The following is an 18,318-nucleotide window of genomic DNA, read 5'->3' as shown; positions in this document are numbered from 1 at the left end:
AAGTTTTGATATGGATAATCCGGTGGCAAAGCTGAGCACATTTTTTCCTACGCATACTACCAAGTGCTCAATTCTAACACATGCTCAAAAAAGGTAACTTGAGCCTTAATGCTACACCATTCGGTTTCATAGTAAATAAGAAACCAATAAGGCAATAATATGTAAACATGCGACCGACAGCCTTCATTGCTTGAAAATTGGGAATTTGAAAAAAGAATAATAAAAATCGTAATGGGAGTGAAAACTGTTGCGCCTTGCGCCAAAAAATGTTGCTTGAATATTGCAGGAGGAACTACTACTCTCTGTGTTGAATTTTAAAAAAAGTTGAGAGTTGTTTCTCAATAAAAATACCTAACATGAATCGACGTCGTAGAGACAAATTAAAATTAAAATGAAATTGAATTTGTTGTCTGTTATAAAATCGTCCTCTTTGAACGTCTCTCTTCAGGGCCAGCTAAATGTTGACGCTACTAAATAGACTGTTTTGGACTTACTATAAACCCCCCGTATCAACTTGACAAAACTTGAGTTGATGGTGGTTTCATATCACTTGACATAGTAAAATATAATAATGATAAATAATATCTGATCACCCAAATCCAAATAGCACCCCTAAGTGCATCGAAATCAAACCATAGTAAATCGCCTCGTTTGGGACACTTCAACGTTCGACACCACGTTATACACTTACACACTTTAGCACCAGTAGAAATGCTGCAGTCGACCTACCGTGGTGGTGTCCCTTGGTGAAGTTTTTCCCGTCCTAGCTAAGTGGCATTGGCATGGGATGCGGAAGCATCAAGTCGGGAAATCGGTACAAAAGTGATGAGCAAGCAGTAATTTCCGGGTTTCTTTGTCTTATCCCGCACAGCCAGCAGTATTCATCCGACCCGGGTGCCATTTCCCCATTTTATATCTGTTTGTGAAGCATTTTGCTATAAATTTATCGGAGTAAAAAGATCGCATTTTTCCTGCTCCTTTTCTCCCAGAATGGTCGAGTGGGTCCTGCAGTAATGGTGAGATTATTCCTCGTTGCCAGCTTTAGCTGGTGTTGGTGCTTACTAAACGGGATAAATCATAAAATCAACAATCGCTTCTTGCCGGTATTCTTCTTTGTGGTAATCATTTCAAGTGACTCGTTGATAACAGATCTTGTAACCCGAAAACGACAAAATTCTCCGGAAAAGCTCGTGGCTGAATGCGCCAATTTCCAAGAGAGTGGAGGCGGCAGAATGGACTCTTTCTGTGCTCCCCTCAACGGTGATGTGGCAAGTGTTTCATTTTTCGTCGCCCGTTTCCGTGCAGTCAGTCTGCACATAAATAATGATTATCTTAAAAGCTTTCTAAAACATTGTCTACCACCCTCTCTCTACTTGTTGTCTGACGTTGTAGCAATGATTCCAAACTTTATGGGCGAGTGCTGTCTTCCTATTACAAAGGTAGGAAAATAGTGACACTTGATTTGGGAGCTAGGTTAACGTGGCTAGGATCGACAGGAAAACATTACTTTCCACCAATTATTTTCAGGCGTGATAAACGAACAGTTTCTGTCGTATAATTTTAATGTTCTTATTTTATGAATAACAAAGTGCACACTTTGCTGTGACTACGACTAACGTTTCAAGATAGGGGCCCCTTTTCAAAATTTCGGAAGAATAAGAAGATAAAGTTTAGGAAAATAACTTTCATTGTACTAAACGGAATTAGACAATGTTTGCACCAATCAGTCTGGAAAATGTTCATGAATCTTTTATTATTTTTCTATGTCGGTATAACATACATTAATTAAGATCAATTGATTTTCAGAAATCAATTATTAGCTGTGTCATGATTGGCCAGTATTATTGGACCAGTATATGTTAGCATTTAATTACATTTTTTGCTCTTCCTTTTTTGACGTTAAACCATGAAACGATTATAAGATATGACATGTTTGAATCACGTTCTCGTTTGAGTTCACGTTTGTGTACAGTGTTGTCGGTTTATTTAGGTGTACATTTTCACATCCCCTACTAACCGCAAAAAAAAATCAAAAGCACCAGTCATTCACGCGGTGGAGGATAAGGCGAACGACAATTGCTCTCGTCGATAGATAACAGGAGAGGAAGAGTGAAGCAAGTACTATAACGGTATCGCGTGGAGAGCACACTACGGTGTTTTCAGGGATTTCGATTATAGTAGGTATATAACAGAATAGCGAAATTGTAACTCAGTTGATTTTGTATTCATTTCCCCTGTTTTTGTTGTGGCAGATTCGAAAAGCTTGCATCTTGGCAACCTTGAAACAAAGGGACTGTTGGGAAAAAAACCTGAACCCAAGAGGCGATACAAGCACTGGTTACACTTTTTAAATATTTTGTACTTGCTTAAATAAGTTCAGACCCAGAGAAATTTAAGTAAACCCCGGAGATCCGAAAATCGCTCCGAAAAACGGGAGTCTCCGGGTCAAACTCGGATCACTTCTGGCAATCGTGCAGAGTCAATGTTAATAGCACACAACCCTTAAGGTTCAAGAATTTGAGCATGTATATTAGACCTCTCCACATTTTGAAAAAAGTTTTAAAGTATTCATGGGTCAGCTCAGATTTTTGTTCTAGGTATAAATTTAAAAACTTCCGCCAAAAATTACTTAATAAAGACATGATTTAGATGTGTCTCCAATCAAAAATCGTGTTTTTGCTATGTTTCCATAGAAAGATCACTTGACATATTCCGCGGGCTTGTACACCAGAAGGATGTTTTTGTTTTGTCTTATTTTGGTATCACACATTTATTTCTCGTATCGGTAGTGTTTAAACTATTGAAAAATTATGAAATCAAATTTTTGACATTTCTACTTACATTCTGATTTCATAAGCCCTACATGCCCACATATTATCAAAGGTTGTTCCTTACACATATCGTAACATGTTTTAACCACGAATATAGTTCCAGTTACCAATTTTCTATTGCAATTAGAGCTATGTTCACTTGTTAAAACATGTTAAGATATGTCTAAGGAACAACCTTTGATGATATGTGGGCAGGTAGGGCCTATAGAATCAGAGTGTAAGTGATTTTTCTATGGAAACATAGAAAAAACACGATTGTTGATTGGAGGCACCTCTAAATCATGTGCAAATCAAGTAATTTTTGGCGAAAGTTTTTGAATTTACACCTAGAACAAAAATCTGAGCTCACCCATGTATATTTCAAAAATTTTCAAAATGTGGAGAGGTCTAATGTATATTAATTGAGCGCTTGGTCGTATGCGTAGGAGAAATTGTGTTCAGCTTTGCCACCGGTTTATCAAAATAAAACCTTTTCAAAACTCTAAAAGAAGAACATCAGTCGATTAATTAGATTATCACGAATAAAATTATGCAAAACAGTTGATGGAAAAACAATTAATCAAGCGGAATGGTGCTTTTGAAAAAGTGGCTGTGAATTTTTGTCACACTACCACACTGTGCTGGGAAACTCCTCACAACTGCGTAATGAAAAAACCATAGCCAATTTTTCAAAAGCACCATTCCGCTTGGTAAATTGTTTTACCACCAACTATTTTGCATAATTTGAATCGTGATAATCTAATGAATCGACTGATGTTCTTCTTTTAGAATTTTGAAAAGGTTTTATATGAACAAACTGGTGGCAAAGCTGAACATAATTTTTCCTACGCATACTACCAAGCGTTCAATTTATACACATGCTTATAAAAGGTTTCTTGAGCCTTATGTGAAACGATGTCAACCTGTTATAATCCAGCTTACGTGGATTTCATGTGTGAAAAATTAAACATATAATGGCCGAAAACATGATCATTGCTTTGGAATTTCCAAATTAGAGGTTTTTAACGTAAGTGTTTCATAAATTTATTTGCAAGATATATAAAACTCATGTTCAATTTGCTTCCATTTTTCAAAGATCGACGTATGGACAAATTATCAGTCTGTCACGTTCTGCAAAGATTTTGCAAATATTGCATGTTACTGGTTAAAACGGCGAATTAGTCTTGTCCTTTAATAAAAGTTGTATATAAATTGGAGAAATATATTTGAACACTTTATTTTTTTTGAAACGTTGAAAATACATTTATTATTTTTTTCTAGGAAAATTTAAGTATTTAATCAATCCGATAAAAAGATCTGGTTCATCAGGTACAAGTTACGTATATTTTATATATCGCGTAACACAAATTCACGTAACAATTATATGAATACAAACATGCATTGTATACTTTTATTTCATATAATTGTTACGTGAATTTCCGTTCCTCTGTATATGCAAAACGGGAAACTTGGACCTAGTGAGCTAGACAGCTATTATCTGATTAACCAGATACCAATTTATCGGTCCTCCCTAAAAAGAAGGGCGGGAAATGTCAGGGACATAACCGGAGAGATGCAGAATACATAAGGAACCCGTACTTCAAATATGTTGATACTCATTGGAATTTTCGGACAAAAAGTGATTTGGGCGAGGAATATTTCAAATTATTCTTTACAAAAATGATTTTGTTGGCGTTGTTGTTTACAAAAATGTTTTTGTTGGCGTTGTTGTTGGCCTTGGTGATTATCGGTATGTATGCAGCAGAAACGAATCACCGGCAAGGTTCTAATTGTTTCAAAAGGCCGGTTTGCACGTTCAATATTTTTGTCAATATTAGACAGTATTGACTAAAGCATTGTACGTGCAATGAAAAAAAGGAGTATTGACGACGTGGATTTCAAATAGGATTTAAATATTGTGACAATATCGTCAACACTCGTAAAAATATTGAACGTGTAAGGTCCGCTAAAGGATTCTCGTCCCGTATCCCAAAACATAGTTGTTTGCAAACCGTCCTTATTAGGACGAATATATAAAAAAATAATTCAATTAGAAAATTTCTTTTATTAACTTGTATTAAGTTTGTACTTGTTCATTCTGTACCTTTACCAATGCAGTGAATCATACGCAAATATTTTTCAAAATTGGTATCTATCAACCCGATGGTTTTTGCAAAACCTTTCAGAAAATCAGTGAATGTAGCAACCCTGCCACTAAGCGAAAGCCACAGCAAAAAGTATGATGAAAATATTTTTATTTGTCGTACAAAAGGATGGTCTTCCATCTGCACCAAAAAGTTGATAAAAGTGATCGTCTTGTGGTACATTGTGCTCATTTGACGTGAGCTACGAAAGAGGAATGTTCGTCTGTGTGTATGCAGCAGAAACGAATCGATGGCTAGGTTCGAACTGTTTCATAGGATTCTCGTCCCGTATCCCAAAACATAGTTGTTAGGAAACCGTCCTTATTAGGACGAATATGTAATGGAAAAAAAATCGCGCATGGTGTTAATGCTGAATTTTCAATGTATCTGTGGTCGTGTCTTGTACACAACCCTTAAATTTTTGTTGGAATTAAAAAGCGCATTACGTTTGCCGATGAATAAACTCCATTATTTAGTATTCATCACAATTTGGATAGGTTTACAAGCCAGAAATATGAGAAATAGTATTAACGGGTAATTTGCACTAATAACTCTTCACCAGATTTTGTTTGTCCTGAAAAGGACTGTTTTGACAACAGTTGGGACGCGCGAATTTACTTCTTGCTGGCGGTGAGCTTCGAGGCAGCTTTCTTGATAGGTGCGCAGTGATCTTTTTTTCGCTGCATCCTTCTTATACCAAGTCGGTTTCTTATCCACGACGGTTACCTTTAACGATCCGGAAGCGCTAGTACTCGTGTATGTGATTTTTTGCTTTTCGGCACCCGCATTAAAATCTTTCCTGTCTGTGAAACGAAGCCAGCCTGGCGGTGTCACACACATGTAGTTGGCGGCGGGTGTACTTTTTGATAGTCTGCACTTTCTGCCGCTGCTGCCCCTGTTTTGCTGCTACCACTGCTGTCGGGAGCAGGTAAACGAATGAAGAAAAATTCAAACAAACCTTGTACCTTATAATCGTTGCATTATTTAACGTCGAAAAAAAGACGTGGCTAACGATGAAATGAATTGTTAGCATGCGCAAGTCGCACAATACTGGCCAATGACAGAACAGATAATAGTTGATTTCTGAAAATTAATTTTTCTTTATTCATATATTATATACATACTTACAAATCTAATAGAAGATTCCTGGTCGTATTTTTGAATGACTAGTGCGAACATTGTGTAATTTGGTTAAGTAAAATGAAAGTTACAAACTTTCAAAACTCGACATTCTGTTTCTTTCGAAATATTGAAATGGGGTGCCTATACTGAATCGTTAGTCGTAGTCACATTATTAGTTGACGAAGGAAAAGATTTTCAAATTTAATTCATTCGATTGGTTTGATAGCGCTGAAAAGGGCTAATTTGTTTGCCAAAGTAAATGTTCTCCGGTTGGGAGAGTTTTGTTACAATTGGTCCTGATTACTAGCATGGAGCTGCATAAATTAATCCACGAAAATGAATCCTAATAATAACCTTCTCTCCCGGTGTTGACATACAGTCTTCGGACATTTAACAAGATTTGCGGCTCGGTGCATGAAATTAGCGGGAACCAATCACCAACGAGGTTCGGTCAGATAATTGAAAATCGGTTTTTTCGTGTATTTATGCTATCTTCCAACCATCGGAAATGAAAATGATAGCCTCTGTAAATAGCACGTAATGACCCAAACTGATTAATCCACCAGCCGTGTACAGCGCATACATATTTTCTTCTCGGTATTGTACAGTCCTCCGTTCGCCCCAAGCAGCCAAATACGAATGATAATAGAAACAAATCTGTAACGGACTTATATTTAAAGCTTTTCGTCACTTAAGTGTTCGGTTGGTGCACCATATTGACGGCTCTGATCGAGGTACTTTGAAAATTTTCACCATTTCCGAGTAATTTTCGAAAGATTTTTCAAAACACAGTTTTTTTCGTTATTAGTGCATGTTATACATACTCCAAATTTTAATACTACATAGACGAACATATCCATATTAAATTTGCAAAAGGGCGAATAAGATTTGCAAACAAACTGTTATTTTGATGGTTTCTTAATTTACTATAATTTCAAAGCAGAAAACAATTGAAATTACTTCTACGAAGGGTAAAAATTTACATTAACGCATATTTTTCATGAAATTCCACTCTGCAGCAGACTAATGAGCGAAACAAGTTTGTTTACAAAAAACACTTTCGCCCTTTTGACGAATTAATATTGATATTTTCGACAAATTGGCCTAAAAATCAAATCATTCTGTTAAGTATGATGGAAACTATTAACGTTCAAAATTTGACGCTGCGCCACAGCCGATATTTTGAAACGAGACCCCTATATTGAAAGCTTAAATGTATTCTACATTGAAAATGTACGTGAAAAGTGTGGTGTATGAGATCCATATATGGTATGTTTTCACTTAAAAGCAACGTGATGTATAACTTGTATGTATAACTTTTTGTTGCACCAAAAATGGTAACAGCAACCATGAATATTAGTAAATAGGGTGGATGTACCAATAGTCGCATACTAAAGGAAAACTTTTGCTAAAAAATTGATGAATATACCTATGGGCAATGTTAATACATTAAACGAAAACTTTCAAACCCTACTTCATAGGAAAAATATAAAGTTGGTTAAATAACCAATTTATGTATTCAAAACCGCTTGTACCACTATAGGAGCAAATGTATGAATTGTGATGCAATCGCTAATATCGGTTCCTATTGTTGCAAATCCCATTGATTTCTTATGGGACTTGCAACTATAGGTACACTATGTCAACTATAGGTGCAATGGAGCTCAAAATTCAACGAAAATGATTTTTTTCCATAGGTATTTTAGCAAATTTTAAGGATAACAGTTTTATTGTAGCATAATTTTAGTGCGATGAATCGATAAAAAAATATTTGTTGTTGGTTGGTACCTTAGTTAGACGTATAACCCACTACTGCAACTATTGGTACACCTCAATTATAGGAGCACCAACCCTACTGATTTATTACAATATAATGTCCTATTAGATTCCAGCACAAATATAAGCTACCAATGCCTTCAGATGAAAATTTGCCAACGTATCAAGTAACCCCATGTTAAAGTGAATGTGCAAGAGTTTAAGAAGGTGCAAAACGCCCAATGCACAAATTTCCTATGAAAATTCAATCTATTTTCTAGAATACGAGACTTGCCTTCTGTGCCAGTGTGAGACACTATTCGGGCTACCAACATATTTTCGACTCAAGTGTCACAGGCTTTGAGTGAATAAAGACAAACTGCTTTTGGCGACACCAACAGACTCTCGCCGGAATGCCGTTTGGAGCTTGGCAGATTTTCTGCAAGCTAGAAGAGAAGGAAACCATCGCCAGGGCAAATTATGAGCATTCACGATGACGATAAACTGTATGTCATCCGGCAGCAGCACCAGTGGCGAAACATGCAGAACAGCATCACTTGCTTACTTTTAGAGTATATTGGATGATCTTGAAATGCGCACGGATGGCTGGGTGAGTGCGGTGCTTCCTCTGTCGCACGTTAATGCGATGATAAGAAAAGCAAATATTCATATCCATCCGCTTCTTTATCCTAGCGAGTCTTGTGCAAGTGCAACATTGCTATAGCAACATGGGGGATGTGGTGATAAATCAAGTGAATCTATAGAGATATGGGACGCTGGCTTGTTTGAAAGCTGAGCCCTGTTTAATCTCAAAACAAATAGCGTCGCTGCAAACTCATATCAGCTTAGACAATAATTACTAATCCAATTGAAAGTCAACACATCGTTGCGTTCAGCTATAGCGCTCCATATACGGGTTGGATTGCATAACGCAACGCATTCTAATCATTAAAGTTTGCCTTTTACCAGAGGGTGAGTATTCATAGAACGAATGTAAATGAACTGTTGAACTGTTTCTGATAAATACCGCTTTTCAATGTTCTCAATATCGAGCCAACCATGATGTAATATATTATTTTACATAGGATAGAGATTAGGTGTATTTTCAGGTCCCATCGTTCCTTTGTGTATGCACACGGAAGTCTGTATAAAAACAAGTAAGGTGTGACTGTACTTGACGCTATCTTAATTGGAATCGAAATCACCAGGTGCAGCGAATACTGAGTGAAGTATGAAATATACCCGATCAGAAGTTTATAACCAAAAACTATCAAAATATCTCGTGTTGACACTTGTTATAATTTTCTGTTGTTTTCAATACGAACCAGAGCTAATTTATCACACAATTTGTTACAATAACTGTATTTTGTTATAATCTTCTTATTCCATTATGATCGTGTAAAAAAGAGGTAACCCAGACGAAAAATTAAGATTAGCAGAATTAGTTTGAAAATATATCGTCACATGCATGATGTTGGTAGATAGTTTGACTAACTGTTTGCGAAATTTTTATATATACGACCCATGACTGTAAATCAATTCCACTTAATTTGAACAAACATTGCGTTAATGATCGACTTATTTACCTTATTTTACTCTATATATTGAATATGGCCATCTAGTCCAATGTTATGAAAACTGAAGCAAATACTTCAATGGAAAACAGCGAATTCAAATCGTTGTTCCCAAAACCTTAAGTAACAAAAAGCAACAATGAAACTTGCACAGCACGTCGAGAGATCATAAACATCTGATCTCTCAATTTCTGCTCCGAAGCCGTTATGCCAGCAAAGCTTGATTATTAAAAATTTAAACGTCCTTGTCTCACACTAAAATAACAAGTACCAGTGCCAAACGAAGCAGTCAAATTTATTCGTCGACTTTTCCCACCTCTCTGCCCACTTTTGGCTAGTACATAAAAAGTATCTCCATCAGCATCAATTACTCTCGAAAAGACGTATTTAGAGCATCTTAATCTTCCGTCACTTTATTTCCGAAAAATAAAAAATAAAAATGAAGTCAGACCAAACCACCCAGCATAAACCCTCGGCAGTCTTCCATTTTCGTACACTTTGTTGTTTTTATTTCAGCACCGGCGATGAAGTCGTTTCTGGCCTTCAGTTGCACACCCGCCGTCGTTTCACAGCGATCACCAGTTTATTTCCGTGGAAGTGAGAGAAAAAAGCGAAAATTCCATTCGCTGTCAGGGGTGGATTGAAGGCAAACATGGAAAATTGAGTGGGGAAATTGTATTTTTATCGTAAATATTGCGTTTGGTAATTCTCATGCCATAACCAATATAAGCTGGGTTTTGGAAAAGAAGTCAGATCTTCATTAGAAGTTTTGGGTGCAAAAATAAGATTGCTCGCGGTTCTAAATGATGCTATGGGTATGTTATGAATACGGTCAAGGCATCAGTCTGTCACGTTACATTTGTTTATTTGTTTATTTGTTGTACCGTCACCAACAGACCCCTTGGCCCCAATGGTGGTTACTTAAACTAATTACATTTCAGAATACGAATTATTTTAGTTTTTATCGAATTCCTTGTCAGGTTGAAGTCAAACGCCGTCGCCACACTGTTAAACACACGCTGGAGTCCGGTAACAGCGCCCTGGCGCCCATAGTTAGTTCTCCTGAATGGGACTCGCAGAAGAGAGTTATTGCGCAGAGCTCGAACGCGAGCTTGAAGATCGAGGCGTCCGAGGATTGTAGGGCAATCCACCCTGGCAGACAGTAAGTCCGAGACGAACAGGGCTCGAGAGCAGTCCCTCCGGATGCTTAGAGTATCGAGCTGTATTAACTGACAACGGTTTTCGTAGCTCGGCAGCTGAAATCTGTTTTGCCAAGGAAGATGTCGGAGTGCAAAGCGTATGAACCGGCGTTGGACGGCCTCGATTCTGTCGACACCGTTCTGGTAGTAAGGGTTCCAAACAGCAGAACAATATTCCAGTGTTGAGCGAACCAGCGCACAATAGAGAGATTTTAAACAGTATACGTCCTTAAAGTTTTTCGCTATTCGGAAGATGAACCCAAGCTGTCTTGAAGCCTTATCCACAATGGATGATGTATGTGGTTTGAACGCTAGTGCCGAATCCATGATGACTCCGAGATCCTTGACGTTAGAGTGTCTTGGAATACTCGAGTCGAAGAGATGGTAGTTAAACTGAATCGGATGGCGTTTCCGCGTGAACGTAACGATTGAGCATTTGCTCGGGTTTAAAACCATTCTGTTTAGATCACACCACGTACTAAAGCTGTCCAATTCCCTCTGAAGAAGCTCGGCATCGGTTTTATCCCGTATTTGTTGAAAAATTTTCATGTCGTCGGCAAAAGAAAGGCGGGGTCCTTGTAATTTGATGTTGACGTCATTAAAGTAGAGGAGGAATATCACTGGACCGAGATGGCTTCCTTGTGGGATGCCGGATGTAGCGAAGAATGGTGCAGATAGACAGTCCTTAATGCTGATTTGAAGTTGCCTTCCATCGAGGTAGGAACGAAACCAGCGCAGAAGTTGTCCATGAATACCGAGTTTGTCCAGCTTCGCTATTGCGATATCATGATTGATTTTGTCGAAGGCCGCAGATAGATCCATGTAAATAGCATCGGTTTGCAATCCGTCAGCGAATCCATCCATTGCATATGTTGTGAACGAGAGCAGGTTAGTCGTTGTCGATCGTTTAGGCATAAATCCGTGTTGATCGTCTGCAATGTAGTGTTTGCAGTGAAAGAAAAGAGGGTCTAAGACAACCAGCTCGAATAGTTTTGATACTGCACTTAAACACGAGATTCCTCGATAATTGTCAATGTTCGATTTGTTTCCTTTTTTGTGAACTGGAAACATGTGCGCTGCTTTCCAGCAGGAAGGGAATGTTCCAGTATTGAGTGATAGCACAAAGACTCGCCGAAGTGGTTCAAGAAGCCCGCTGATGCACTTTTTGAGAAAAATCGAAGGAACGCCATCTGGACCCGGGGAACTAGATGCTTTCAGCTTGGAATTTGCTGCAAGAACGGCAGCATTATCGACACAAATTCGGTTGATGGTTCGTCCTAGAGAAGGAGTTAGATTTGAAGCGGCAGCGACTTGTTGTGGGGAAAGGTTCTCGTCGGAAAAAACGCTTGAAAATTTGTCGGAAAACAATTGGCAAATTTCCTTAGTGTCGGTGCCTAAAACTCCATTTAATGACATACAAGATGGTAACCCGGATTCTTTTCGCTGCTCGTTCACATATTTCCAAAACGACTTGGGCTTGGATTTCAGTTGACGTTCGACGTTTCGCTGATATCTAAAAAAGGCACGTCTGCTTTGCTGTTTGTATTCGTGGTTGAGTTGAAAGTAGTGGTTTCGTAATGCAAGTGTCTTATGCTTCGAGAACTTTTTAAATGCGGCTCGTTTAGCAGTTTTTAATCGTCTAAGCACTGTTGATTGCCAGGGAGGGTGTTGATTTGTGCTGACTGTTCGTTTTGGCACATGACGGTCGATTAGGTAGTTAAGAATATTAGAAAACGTCATCGCTGCTTCGTTCGCGTCATCATTGTTAAGATTTTCGTCCCAGTTTATATCCAACAGCGTGCTAACGATGCTGTCGTAGTCAGCGTTTTTAAAATCGTAGACGATAGAGCTTGAGACGTCTTCAAAACTCACTCCTAGGTTACCAGCGAGTACAAGATGTAGTGGGGGATGATGGCGCACATGCTGAACTAAAGGTGTCGGAGCGGCGCAGCAGTACGGAGCGTAGTCCCGGGCACTTACAAAGCAGAGGTCCAATGTACGTCCGTTCTCGTTGATGATATTATTAATTTGCCGAAGAGTTGCGCTACTGTAGTTGTCCAAGATACAACTGGCATTGTTGATAAGCACAGATTTTTCGATATCCAATCGTAGAAATCCATTACTTGCTGGGCACCAGGTCAAGCCAGGTAAGTTAAAGTCGCCCAGTATAACAATATCATCAGATGGGGCAGCGATCGAGGTGATGAAAGAAACGGAGGAAAGATGTACATCGATCAGGCTGTAATCACGAATTCGGTCAGGTGGAAAATACACGACACACAGGAAGAGATTGCGATCGGCAAGTTTCACTGATATCCACACTTGCTCGGAGCTCTCCCACCGCTCATCGTTGATCACTCGGGCTTTTATACCATGGCGAACGGCGATGAGTACACCACCACCTGATGTCTTGCGGCTGTTGAGGGCATTGCGATCACAGCGGAAGACATCAAATGTTGAACCAAACACCTGCTGAGACAGAGTACGGTTGTTGAGCCACGTCTCGGTTAAGGCGATGACGTCATAACAGCAGCCCGTGGTCGCGAGCAAATAGCTGTCCGTTGATGAATTTAAGCCACCAACATTCTGGTAGTAAATCTCGATGTTATTGGATGACGGATCAGGTTCTGCAGAGGGCGAATCAACTGCATCGCGCTCCAGAATGCAGCGATCATCATCGGCGACAGAAATAGTTGACATCTCGTCACAAGATGTTAGAGCAAAAGGCAAATTACTGGAAGCGAAGAATACATCAGCGCTTGAAGTGTTCGGATCAGATGTATACTTGCCATTTGTGGCGGGTTGGAAGACCCTTTCACCCATCCCACACACAGGACCGGGACGACTGATGATCGCTGGCTGCAATTGCTCGACTGTGGCGGGGGGCTCGAGGGCTTCCATAGTGCCAACTGCGGTGCGTCCCAGTATGCGTTGAACCCCGATGGAGCGATGCGGAGAGCAGGAACGGGACGGTAGTAGCTTACGGCGAGTGTTGGACGATGAACTAGAAGCGTGAATCGGTTTAACCGTTGTATCGTTACAATTTGTATAATACTTGCCGAGAAAGGCGGCTTGGAAGACCCCTTCTCCACCCACACATACAGGACCGGGACGACTGCTGAACGCTGGCTGCAAGGGCTCGACTGTAGCGGGGGGATCGAGGGCTTCCATTGTACCAACTGCATTGCGTCCCAGTATGCGATCAGCGTCGACACTCCTTCACAATGGCGGTGTAGCTTGGTATAGTGGCATTGCCAATCGTTGCGGAGTCCTCTGTAGGGTTGATGGGCCGGGTTGACTTAGCGGAATACATGCGGCTTCCGAAGGCGTAGGAAAATCAGTCGGTGGGCACCAAATGTTCTGGGTACGGCTATCCTCAAATTCCCTGAACAATATGCCTTGCGGCCATGTGTCAGGGTTAAGAGCTGCTTCACGGTACTTTGGGTGAACTCCAACTTTGAAAGATATGAAGTTCAGAGTACTGACGTCTATGCCTTTTTTAACAAGCGGAATGACCTTTATTTCCTCGTTGCAGTTTAGCCCTTCTTTGGACATTTTTTCGACTGTCTCCTTGCTAACGCTAGGATGAAAGCGGGAAAGATACATCCAGAGCAACGGAGTGGGAGGAGGAACCGTGAGAATGTTGCTATTATCGACTAGCTTTCGACCGCCGACAAGAATACTGCTCGGATCAGGACCATCCTCGCGACGACGTTTCTGAGGTGGTCGAGATGTACCGGAATTTGGCCGGACTGGAGTGGCTGTTGAAACCTTTCTGGCGAGGTGCGAAATTTGCTGGTTATTTTTTGATAACTCTGCCTTTAGTTCAGCACAGACGTCATCCGTTTTCCCAGCGATAGCAGCGATAACACATCCAAGCGAGGAAACGGTGTCGCGAAAGCGAGCAAACTTCATCAACTTGACACATTCATTGCACATCCCAAATAAATTTGGATTTTCGGCAAGTTTTTTCAAGAACGGCTTGTTGAGTTGTTTACCGCACTGCATATGCACCACATTTTTGCAAAATCCCATGCACTCGATAAAGTCATCGTCCGATTTGACGGTTTTCGCGCAGTGATCGCATGCACTTGTCATAATGCCGATTTTCTACCCGCCCTAGATCCGACTTTTCGTTTTCGTCTCACTGTGCGCCAAGTTATGGTGGGAAATACTTTCCTCTACTCGCGTGCAGATGGCGAAATGAGCGCGTGAATTTTTTGTGGGTAATTACACACAGGTCCGGTGATGTAAACAATCTCGATTTTCACTGGACTTTTTCACGACACAAAACAAAATTTGTAGAAAACACTTTAAAACTTCACAATACCAAGGGCGCAAACAAAATTTAAGATCGACTGATACGATAAACGACGATTAAACGGCACAAATCACGTCAAATATTAAAAAAATAACTGGAGCGATCAACACAAACAACTAATCGGTGAAAATACACTGAACCTGTAATGTGTATTTTCACCGATTAGTTGTACATTGGTACGCATATAACACAAGAAAAGTCTGCAAAAACTATAAATCAGATTATTTCACAATTGTACTTTTTTAAGATCCTAAGTCAAACATTTATTCTCCAAACAGTATTTTTTAATCGCGATTGGTTTTTGATTTTTTGTCATTTTGACGCGTCTATCACGTTACGTATTTAAAAAAATCTGTTTCATTAGCAGCCAATATTGCGTGAACACATTTTCAATTTAAACCAAAAAGAGAATGGGACATGTTTTGCTTGAGGATTTTATTTTTTGCTTTTAAAAAGTTTGCTCAATGATCCGTTATGAACTACATCTTGTACATTACACTTGTGTATTTTTATTGAAGGAAGGATAACAGCACAGTCATACACAAACTCTGAAAATTCTGTATATACAGGAAATTTCATGCTTCTTTAAACCTATAGTTCTTGAAGAAGAAACATGAATATCTTATGAAAAGGTTAAATGAAGAGTAATTCGGTAAAAAGACACATTTTTTAAATCGTTGTGGTAATACAGATAGTCTTAGTATTTTTATATTTAGTATATAGTATATCTCCGAAGGCGCTTCTTCGAAAACTTTTCGATGTTCTTCATAACTCTGAATCTACAAAACAAATCGCTTTGAAATTTTACACAGTTCTTCTTCACAATATTTCTCGAATAATGACAGGAGATTTCTTTTACTCGATTTTTGTATTTTTCGCAGCTTTTCGAAGCCATAAACCCGATCTTCGCTAAAAAAAATAGATAACATGTTATTGTAATAATAATAATAACCATAATTTTGTGAATAGCTCCTGTTGTTACCTGTGCAATGATGTGAAGAAAAATTGTGCAAAATTTCACAGCGATTGGTCCGGGAGATTTTGCGTTATGATGGTGTACACCGCAATTTTTTTAAGGTGCCTCCTGTAGATTCACTGTCACCCAATTTTCAAGAATTTGCAATGAAACTTTAGAAAATTGTTGTTCAAATCCTACTTTATTGTATGGAAAATGACTGTATAGTGTATGACGGCGCCGGTGGTTGAGTGGTAAGCGTGACCGCTACTTATTCCAGTTGGTCTGGGTTCAATCCCAGCCGAGGTCGTTGAGATTTTTCTGAGGTGAAAAAATCTGTGGTCTCACGTCTTCCTTCGGAAGGGAAGTAAAGCCGTTGGTCCCCGGTTCATGAGTTGATGGATCGATATCTCGTCCAGATAGTGGAGTCACCTCTCTGGCGTCGGTAAAGAAGAAGTAGATCTAACTTCTATACTTACTAACAAATATCCTCCTCCCGTGATACTTGTGGAATGCGCAGTAGTATATACGGCCTCTAGCAAAAGCAAGTATCGGACTAACAATTCCTTCCCTTTCCTTCCGCGATCTACGTTCGGGCCTGGCCGGTGCCGGTATTGATCAATAAACACTTTAGGATTACCAGGAGTTGCACACTGAAAGATGTTCCGCTACTCCCAAGCATAATTATCTACTGATTCCCTGTGCAACTTCAGCTAGTCCAGATCGATAACGGAGTAGTAGTCAGGGGTGGTCGCACAAGCTCAAGCTCAAAGAAATTGACTGTATAGTGTATATAGACTAACGGTTTTTGTATCGTCAAAAAAATGCTTATAAAAAGATATGTTTTCATAAAGAATACCAAGCCCCCCCCCCCCAAAAGATCAGTTTTTCAGAAGAATTCTTTTATGTATTTTTGCCCGTTGTGTTCTAAGCACCTCGAGATTGCATTTAGGTACAACTTTGCTGATAGAACGACGTTTTAGAATACTTAAGTTAAATAACAAAAATAACACTAATGCGGAAAGTTACAGCGCTTTGAAAATCACGTTCCGTCTACCAAGAGTAGTGGTAACTTTAAACTTAACACTCGATTATCATGAAATTTTGTTTTCCATTTTTTCACACCAAAAAAATATTAATTTTATCGTTGACGTAATTGCAAACATGACATAATTAAACAAACCGTAATTCATGAAATGAGGAAACATTACCAGGTTCCGTTTAATTTTACATGAAACATATACTTTACAGGCGCAATGACATAAAATTACACTTACAACCATTCAGAACTAAGTAATTATGAGTAAAATTGCATGATTTACGAAATTCAACGTCATGTGAAATTAAAATCAAACGTAAAACTAAATCATTTTAATGCTCATATATGTCAAGGTCTGGAGGCGTAAATTTATGCGATTTTTTCTAGGTGTGTAGCTCTAGCTAACTTAGCTCTAACCATCGGTTTTTTGGGAAAAACGTTCAGGGATCATCCATAAATTACGTAGCATTTTTTGAGTGATTTTTAACACCCCCTCCCCCATCGTAGCATTTCGTCACAAACCCCTAAATACCCCACCTCCTTGGTCATTACGTAGCTTGACGGTAAACCTCCCCCCCTTGACCTCGTAAAAAATTTAAAAAAATAAAACAAAACGATGTTAGTTAGGTGAAACGGGTAAAGCTACGTAGCATGACATGACCCGCTACCCCCTGTCGAGTCACATCATCACAAAATACAAAACTCCCCCCTACCTCATATAATGCTACGTCATTTATGGATGATCCCTCACGTATCGTACATAAAAAGTATGCATTTAGCTTATCGTTAAAGTATGATGAATACTCTTATACTAATGGAATGTTTTGAGTGTTAGGACTTCAGTTGATCTGTTGGACTTCCATTGTGATCACCGCAAGTCTCTTTTACAAAAAAGGGTTTAAGAGAACCGGCCATAACTCCGCCAAATATGAATATACTAATGCTTGTTGTTTTTCACTGAAAACTGTGCTAGCAATAAACAATAAATTTAATGTCATCAAATCATTACTACATTGCATAAAAAATCAAACTTTCCTCTATTTTTTCTCGCAAAAAGGTATGTAACACCTTAAACAGGACTGTTATGTGAACCGCTGTGTGAAATATTACCTACAATGAATCGAACTCCTATCAGCTTCTCATATGATAGTGTTTTGTTCATGAGCTGAATTTGATGTACTTACTTATGTGACAGTGTGATACACCAAATCTTGAAAAACGGCACTCGCTTTCTAGGGCTTGACCGGGATTCTAAATAAATTTCAAAGAATATCAAGAACTATGTTGAATCATTTGATGCGTTATCAGTATGAAGGGAGAGGCAAACATAGTGTAGTTGGTAAATCGATTGGCTTGTAGCGAAGACTGCATATCAAGAAGACTGTCCTGGACTCTGTCC

At 39.1% G+C, this 18,318-nt stretch overlaps 2 protein-coding genes across 3 annotated transcripts in view; one reads left to right on the top strand and one right to left on the bottom strand.

Annotated features, from left to right (window-relative positions):
- Nucleotides 1-18,318, top strand: part of LOC131677846 (serine-rich adhesin for platelets) — a 694,115-nt gene that overhangs the window by 292,049 nt on the left and 383,748 nt on the right. The window lies entirely within an intron of this gene.
- On the bottom strand, nucleotides 13,330-15,053 carry LOC131677847 (uncharacterized). Its single transcript, XM_058957913.1, has 2 exons — nucleotides 13,660-15,053; nucleotides 13,330-13,608 (listed from the first exon to the last, which is right to left on the bottom strand). The coding sequence occupies exon 1, from the start codon at nucleotides 14,700-14,702 to the stop codon at nucleotides 13,824-13,826; it is 879 nt and encodes a 292-aa protein (XP_058813896.1). The 5' UTR covers nucleotides 14,703-15,053; the 3' UTR covers nucleotides 13,330-13,608; nucleotides 13,660-13,823.

Source organism: Topomyia yanbarensis, chromosome 1 (genome assembly GCF_030247195.1).
Source record: "Topomyia yanbarensis strain Yona2022 chromosome 1, ASM3024719v1, whole genome shotgun sequence".
NCBI classification, from domain to species: domain Eukaryota; kingdom Metazoa; phylum Arthropoda; class Insecta; order Diptera; family Culicidae; genus Topomyia; species Topomyia yanbarensis.
The sequence above is the reverse complement of the archived record's forward strand: the minus strand, read 5'-3'. Positions and strand labels throughout refer to the sequence as shown.